The sequence below is a fragment of the Centroberyx affinis genome, unplaced genomic scaffold (genome assembly GCF_046629955.1).
Source record: "Centroberyx affinis isolate AG114_WGS23_722 - 3 ecotype Tasmania unplaced genomic scaffold, CSIRO-AGI_Caff_v1 ptg002712l_1, whole genome shotgun sequence".
Taxonomy (NCBI): domain Eukaryota; kingdom Metazoa; phylum Chordata; class Actinopteri; order Beryciformes; family Berycidae; genus Centroberyx; species Centroberyx affinis.
The window spans coordinates 247,620-255,400 of record NW_027280885.1 but is presented as its reverse complement, the minus strand read 5'-3'; the positions used below and the strand labels follow the sequence as shown (position 1 = coordinate 255,400).

General features: G+C 41.9%; 2 protein-coding genes across 3 annotated transcripts; both read left to right on the top strand.

Moving 5' to 3' along the window:
* The first annotated feature begins 493 nt into the window (after positions 1-493).
* Positions 494-3,055, top strand: spic (Spi-C transcription factor (Spi-1/PU.1 related)). 2 transcript variants are annotated; one of them, XM_071535480.1, is made up of 5 exons: positions 494-552; positions 703-790; positions 1,008-1,126; positions 1,300-1,402; positions 1,505-3,055. In XM_071535480.1, the coding sequence occupies exons 1-5, from the start codon at positions 514-516 to the stop codon at positions 1,987-1,989; spliced, it is 834 nt and encodes a 277-aa protein (XP_071391581.1). In that variant the 5' UTR covers positions 494-513; the 3' UTR covers positions 1,990-3,055. The 2 variants fall into 2 exon arrangements, with proteins under 2 accessions (XP_071391581.1, XP_071391580.1); XM_071535479.1 differs by having other exon boundaries at positions 1,297-1,402.
* A 435-nt stretch (positions 3,056-3,490) lies between these two features.
* Positions 3,491-5,106, top strand: spi2 (Spi-2 proto-oncogene). Its single transcript, XM_071535454.1, has 5 exons — positions 3,491-3,508; positions 3,778-3,874; positions 3,956-4,032; positions 4,191-4,338; positions 4,799-5,106. The coding sequence occupies exons 1-5, from the start codon at positions 3,491-3,493 to the stop codon at positions 5,104-5,106; spliced, it is 648 nt and encodes a 215-aa protein (XP_071391555.1).
* The last annotated feature ends 2,675 nt before the right edge of the window (positions 5,107-7,781 follow it).

Below are 7,781 nucleotides of genomic sequence, written 5' to 3'. Positions count from 1 at the left end.
AATGGTAACCCATTGTTGTTTACTCTTCATAGAGGATATTGAAATAGTGATCCGCTGAGCCGCTGAGTTATATCACAAGAACTATATATGTAAATGTTCCACACACTGAAAACAAAAGACCAAAGAAGAAATTTCCCCCAATCTATAGGATAACTGTGTTACTAAATCACACCTATTACAGATGTGTATGTTAGATAAATATCTCCCCACCTATGCAAATCTTCAGGGCACTTAATGATATGCCTAGGTTGAGTGGGCAATAAAAGAGGTTTTTGTTGTTCGTAGATTGCTATCTCCACAATGTGTGATGGTCAGATGTCTATCTGATCTGTTCTTCCAAAAAAAGAGAAGTATACGGCTACATTGTGACGTTACACATTTAAATCGACCAGCCTCTTTACCTATTCATCTGGCCAAGCGGTGAACCGGTATTGGATGTCTCCAACATATATATACCTGTCCAAATACTGTACACCTGCACTGGTGTAGCGACATTCACCCACTAAGACAGCAATGGCCTCAGCTGAGGGCAACACTCAAGCATACAAGATGGTGAGTCATGAAGATGCAACTTTTTAGTCTCATATTATTTTTTATACGTTAAAAGGAAAATGTAATCTGTAAGCTGCATTGTGTTATAGTTTTTATGGAAGAAAACAGGGTTTATTTTATTGTATCTTTTACTGTATCTACCAATCCTAGAGTTCCATGGACAACGATATCAACCAGCACTTCCAGGATGCAATTGATGTGATTCAACAGCATTCTAACAATTCATATAACGACCCAGGTACGTCTCAAACACCGTACTCAGAGCATAATTTATTTCCATCCTTTTTCACCTCACTAAAGAAATAGAGAAATTACATATAATTGCATCACTTTAGTGAAATTTAGTTTTCACTTTAGTGATATTTATGTTAATTTTATTCAGATAACAAGGTCTTTGATGTGTGTGTGTTTGAATTCACCGCCTTTTATTTATGTTTTTCATTTTTTCTATTCAGAGTATACATACTATGAGACTCTGGGTCCCCAGCAGCCCTCTCTGTGCCAGATCTCCTGCTGCCTTGTTACACACCCTTCTGATGTACCAGGTCCCATATATGATTGGAATGACACGGCTGTAAGTGGCACACAAACAGACAGAAAACCCCTGCATGTGTGTGTGTGTGTGCATGTATGTGTGTGTGTGTGTGTGAGAGAGACAGAGAGAGAGAGAGAGAGAGAGAGAGAGAGAGAGAGACTGGTGGAGAGAGATGTGGCTTCCCTGACTTATAAATGTCTCTCTCTCAGCAGCAGTCCTGGCCTCCGGTTATGCCTGATGTCTCCTTGGGTCACTCTGTGATGGCGGAGTCTCCTCAGTTCTACTCCATCTTACCGCCACAGAGGAATAGCAAAGGTAATCAGGTTTAGGCCATGAACATACACACTGTACATGCAAAAACAGAAGTTCTGAGTTTTTTCTATCAATACTAAAACAAGAACAAATGAATCTCCCCAGGCCGCAAGAAGCTCCGACTGTATGAATACCTGTATGAAGCTCTGAACGACCCCAACATGGGCGACTCCATCCAGTGGACGGACAGCAGCAGCGGCACCTTCCACTTCATCTCCAAGAACAAGGAGAAGCTGGCCGAGTGCTGGGGCCAGCGCAAGGGCAACCGCAAGACCATGACCTACCAGAAGATGGCCCGGGCCCTGCGCAACTACAGCCGCACCGGCGAGATCATCAAAGTCCGCCGCAAGCTCACCTACCAGTTCAACCCGGTGATCCTGCAGAGGCTCGGCGCCGCCCCGGGCCCCGTGCACCTGCCCTGCCACCCGGCGCAGGACGAGGCGCGCGCCCAGCAGCAGAACCCGGCTGAACAGAGCTACTGCGGCTCCGTGGCGCCGGACTGGCACAGCTGGTACGGACATCATTACCCTCTGCAGGAAGACTACAACCTGGCCACCAGCTTCACCTCACACAGCTGCACCAAGGTGTGAGCCAGGGTTAAGGACACTCATGAATTCAATTGAAAATTTATGGTAAATTCCAATTCCAATTCCAGGAATTGGAATTGGAACTTCACCCAGCTCTAAGGAAACAGAATTGGAATTGAATTGGAATGTCAGGAAACAGAACTGAATTCCGTTAAATTCTATTAAATTCCACTTCTAAGAGAGATTGAATTGACTACTAAAACATTATAAACCTAACGTTATGAATCAAATAAAAGACAGTTAAACAAATGAAACACATTCAATCGTAATGTATTATGATGATATGTCATCAAATCAAATCAAATGCCACCTGAAAGGTTCCTTTAACATTTTATGATATTCAGTGTTGATAATATATAACACTACATGTAATTTCAAATATGTGCTAAGAAAAAAAAAAAAAAAAAAAAAAAAAAAAACCCACATAGAATTTCATTGAATTAAATTCAATCCAATTATGTTTCCTGTAAGTTTTTTCAAATTCCAATTCCTCAGTTGAACTGGATTTGATGAGTTCATAATTGACTCCAACCCTGGTGTGAGCTTAAGAACAGTTTTGTCACTGAGGGGAGAAAACCCGGAGAACTCTGAAAATCTGCAAATGTTTTCAAACACTTGAATATGTCTTCTGCCAAACCTTCCTGGCCCACATTCAGTCTCTGCATGTATATAATAATAATAATAATAATGATAATACATTTTATTTGTATAGTGCTTTTCAAAGATACTCAAAGACACTTTACATTAAATAGTATGAGCATAAATGTTCTAATGGGACTTGATCAATGTCACAACCTGTAACACTTAAGCTGATTTATACACATCCTGTCTTGGATCCATGAGGCAGTGTGGCTCATGGTGGGGTTATAGTGTTTAGTTTTTAGAATAATTGTATATAATAGGTTCTTTTGAAGATGTAAGTATTCAGTGTACACAAAGTTTTGTATTGCTCAAGCAACCAGTGATAAGCATTCTGTGTAATAACATGTAAGTATTGTTAATGATATCTTGAAGGGACAAATATAACTTACTAAGTATTAATATAGAAATACTGTTTGTGTACTTTACTTGCTGTATATCAATAAATGTTCTTTTTTCATAATCTGTTGGAGTGCATGAACAATAATTCTATCTATCTATCTATCTATCTATCTATCTATCTATCTATCTATCTATCTATCTATCTAGTCTCATCCTGATTCTCCTTTTGGTTTGTCGAAAAACAAAAGGAAACACTGGCATTATCATATGCTGAACAAGAACATAAAGAGACTGTGTTGGAAACAAAGTTTTGGCACAAATATCAGAACAAAACAAAATATGAAATTAAGACATATCCTGTTATTAGACTGAAAAAATATGGCAGCAAGTGTGTTTTTCCTGAAAAGAGAGCGTTGTGTGCTGCAGCCTCCAGGCCCGGTCTTATCTTGTTCAGCGGGGAGGATGTGGTCAGCGCTGGGAGGCTTTGTTGATGGGTTAGGGTTAGGGTTTTGTGTTTTGTGGGATGGTGGTCATTGTTCCTGTGAGTCCCGGGTAGAAAACGCCTGGTGTCAAGACTCATGGGGGGGTATAATAAGAGTCTGGGTGTCTCCCAGTCTCACTGCACTCTGTCTCAGACGCAGTTTTGTGAAATACTTCTCATCTGGATTATACTGCATTAGAATCAACACCAGCAGTGATGGTAAAGAGGAGACTTAGCACAAGGATGACATACTGGTTTGATCAGAAATATGTAGAATGATCTCATTCAATGTTTTTTCCACTCAGTGATGAGTTCTCTATCTTTATCAGAATTCTTTCCAGGACAACCAAACCGATTTGGAGGTGATCTTGGACTTCCTAGAGGAGTACTACAGACAAAACACTGGAGGGGATGCTAGGGGGAAAGGTTGGTAAAGTAAAGTAAATTATGATACAATTACATCCTGTTAAATCTGAAAATTACCACCTTTTTTTGCTTTTCAAGCAGATGAAGTGTACTGGACAAGAAGTGTGCCTGCAGATGAAACATCTTGTGAGCAGCGCTGGACCTGCTATGAGCCACCTGTGAGTATCATAATGCTGTTTTCAGGCCACTTTTCCATTTGAGACGTTTTTGTGCTGTGTGTAGAAAAGTATGTGTGTAAGCTTGCTGGTACAGGCTATTCAATATTTGGCAATCTGGTATTCTACTGTTAATAATTTTTCTCTATCATCTCATTAAGGGCATCAAACCTGTCCTTCAACCAGTACTGACACATGATGCCACACCAACACTCAACCAAAACACAGCCACATTGTCTGGGCATGGGTTACTGCCAAACTTACCAGCAAGGCAAACATCCAAACGCCACGCCACAGCGGCGGGGAGTGGTGAGTTCTCCTTTTTTCGGTCACTAGATACTGTTATTGGTCCTGCTGCTAGCCTGGGGGGAACACTACCACGAGAGCAAATAAAAGACCTTCCCTTTACCGTAAAAGACAATGGAGCTGTGCATGACTTAGCTCAATAGCTGATTTTACATATCTATCAGATAACCGCAGTATTTACAGCTCTATCCTCTGCACTGCGTTGCACCCCACTGCAGAATAGATTTTCTGGGAATCGTTTGAGGAAATGATTAACTCTTTCCTCTCTCTTTCCATAGCCACTAACTGTTAGAGTTGTGCCACAGCTGCCTCTGATATTTCTGACCATACTCAACCGCTTCAGCTAGATCCTCTTTCACATCCCTCACCTGAATCTGCAGTGACAGCCGCTGTTAAAAGTATCATCATGAAACAACTAACAGAAACACAACCACTTGTTCTTGCTCTTTGTCCTACATTGCAGGTAGAAAGGTACGGCTGTTTCACTTTCTGTTTGAGGTGTTGCAGGACCCAGGCATGGCCCACTGTGTGTCCTGGGTCCCAGCAGCCACTGGGGTTTTCCGCTTTTCCTCCAGGAACAAGGACCAGGTAGCAGCGCTGTGGGGGCAGAGGAAAGGTAACAAGAGGCCAATGACCTACCAGAAAATGTCCCGGGCCCTCAGGAACTACTCCCGGTCCGGAGAGATTTTCAAAGTCAAGAAGAAGCTCACCTACCAGTTCAGCCGAGACACGCTGACGTCTCTGCAGAAGTGTCACCAAGGACATTTGTGATGTAAACCAGATTTTGTGTAGCTCATACTTTCTCGTGTGACACAATGAGCTGTAGGTGTTAAGTAGGTCTAAATGCTACACTATTTTTTATGCATGGTCAAAAAAACAGCATTCTTGTCAATGAGTAGTTTATACTGCTTATGACTCATTTTGTGGTGTAAATAATAAAGAAAATATTTTACAAACAGCTTAAAGTCCTGTCATTACAGTTGATGAATTTAGTTTGGACTATTTATGGTTCATCAGACTCAAGTCTGAGTCTGTTTTGTCACTTCATGTCAAGTGATGACAAAGTTTTATCTTTTTGTTGAAGGAGTTGACACTAGTTATAGCCTACTTAATATTTAACCTAACTCTAAGTCCCTGAAAATGCTTGAATGTGAGGCGGGTGTGTAACAGTCTAGCCTTTATTCTGGGAAAAGGTAAGAAATAAAGGTGAAAAAGTAACTGAGGATAAAGCTTACTGTTGTTGTGCTGCTACCTGGTGATGACGAGGAGAAACTTAAATGCCCTTTTTACAGATTTATTTAGTTAAAATGTAATCAATAATTCTGATGAATGGGCCCACACAATTGTTGGATTGGTTTTGGGAAGTAGTCATGTTGTCATTTGAAGTGCTTTTTGATGTGCTTTCCTGCCCTGTTTCAAAAGGGGAAAGGAAGCCATCGGAGAGTTTCTGCTGTCACATGATCCACTGCAAAAACTCCATCTTCCCCTCAGGGAAAAGAATTACGCAGCTGCCTAATGTGCCTCTTGACCTGTTGATAAGTGTGCGTGTGGGTGTGTGCAGGCATGTGTGTGTGTGTTCCTCATTTTGTGCAAGACACTAATAGTTTCTGATAGCCCTTTGGAACCAGAAGGTGTCAGTGTCGTCCGTCTCAGCGCCCCCAGTGTCTCTCTCCTGTCTGGTGTGACCTCACGGCTAAATCGCCTCTGTGCTATGAACTCTCGCCCGGCCCAGGCAATTCCAAATGGTTTTGTGTGCTCTTTGTAGCAGACCCACATGATACTTCCCTAAGCCTAGCATTTACTGCTGGAGCCCACTCTGAGTTATAAATGGGCCAACTGAGCTATGGGTGTCTGTTACCAAGAAAGGCCACATACTTCAAACTGAATTATGAAAACAGTCACCTAAGTCGAGAGCATGTTCTTAATTAAAGGCTTCCACATCATATGAAGACAATGTGTGTATAGGTCAATCACAGTGATTCAATTCAAAGGTTGCTCTGCACTTATTTTGCTATGATTGTGGATGGCAAAGGTATTTTTCTGGCAGCAGGGTATAGCCTGCATTCTTGTACATATACAGCATCCACGGCTCTTGTGACCCACAAATAGAGCTGTGCCTTGCCCTGGCTGTATTGCTATTGCTGGGTTGGCACATGTTTTTAAGTCCACTCCCATGTTGAGATCATGGTTACGATATTGTGAGTTTCCCTGCAGACGGTTTGGACTGTGCATGCTCAGAAGCCTTAATGTGTAGGTTAAAAAAGCACCGAGCTGGTTGCTGCTTATAAATCCAACAGCTTTAAGCCTTGTTGACCGACCTTATCAGAGACCACGACTGATTTATCGCTCATGCTTGACGTGCTAAAAAGGTTAATTAGGACCAAAGCAGCCACATCAATGACATAATTCTCTATCAAGCCCTCTTTCCATGTCAGATAAGTCAAATGTCAAGGTTTATGACAACTTTCTAAGTATAGGCATACATCCATTGCCCAGGCATCTCCCCAGTATTTACTGGCCAGGCTGGAAAGCCTACTGTTCTCGGACAGCATTCCCCCTGGATTAAACTGATATCTGACATTTGGCATTGAGTCAATGCTTGTCATGACAAACTTTTTTTTTATAATAAACCCATAAACTCTCTGAATATGTTGTGTATCATGTGAGAATATAACTGATTCTTTAGAGACTCTTACATCAGCCTCACAGACTCACGGCCATTACGACCCTCTCCCTTTTATGTCCCACTTCCTGATTTGCCAAACTGATTAGTCTCCTCCCACCTCACCTAATTTTGTCGTGCATAGTGAAGGCTATTCTACCCTGATGCCCCACTGAGGCCCTTACCTCAACACTGAGGGGCAGATCTTCAACAGATGATGACAAATCTAGTCTAAGAAAAAGAAAATCTAGAAAAAGTAATACAGCCACAATGATTTTGGCATGCTTTGTAATTTGATTTATAGGGATCTGCAAAATGTATCACATTTAAATATGAAGTAGTGTTGACCCAATAAAGAAACTAATATAGATCTGAGTCTAATGAGTAAACTACTTGACAAAAAACACCTACTGCATATTTCCCAACTTTAGCAAATAGAAATAATTAATTTGACTCCAAACTTTAGCAAAGATGTCCCTTCTGTGTGGAAGTGCCAGCACAGCATGGGAGCCTGGACCTCATGTTTCCTCGCTAATGCTTCCCATCCAGCACCATATTAGCGCCCTATGAGAGGAAGCTCACCCAAAAAGCTGGCGGGTAAGGGGACAATGATGCTAGGTGTAGGACAGAGCTGCATGGACCACTACAGAGAGGAGGGGCATGCCACCTCTCTATATAAGGCCTGAAAGCCTGTCCCTCCTGTATCTGTCACTGTTCCTCCTCTCCTCCCCCACTGAGATTTCCATACTGTATCACTGTGCCCTCCTCATCTCCCATCACTCTG

Excerpts from the sequence above, each read along its gene's own strand:
- spi2 (XM_071535454.1), top strand. Across the intron at positions 3,875-3,955 it reads AGGGGATGCTAGGGGGAAAG|ATGAAGTGTACTGGACAAGA; the intron begins GTTGGTAAAGTA and ends CTTTTCAAGCAG. Across the intron at positions 4,339-4,798 it reads CGCCACAGCGGCGGGGAGTG|GTAGAAAGGTACGGCTGTTT; the intron begins GTGAGTTCTCCT and ends CCTACATTGCAG.
- spic (XM_071535479.1), top strand. The coding sequence starts at position 514 with ATGGCCTCAGCTGAGGGCAACACTCAAGCATACAAGATG. Across the intron at positions 791-1,007 it reads CAATTCATATAACGACCCAG|AGTATACATACTATGAGACT; the intron begins GTACGTCTCAAA and ends TTTTCTATTCAG. Across the intron at positions 1,127-1,296 it reads ATGATTGGAATGACACGGCT|CAGCAGTCCTGGCCTCCGGT; the intron begins GTAAGTGGCACA and ends TCTCTCTCTCAG.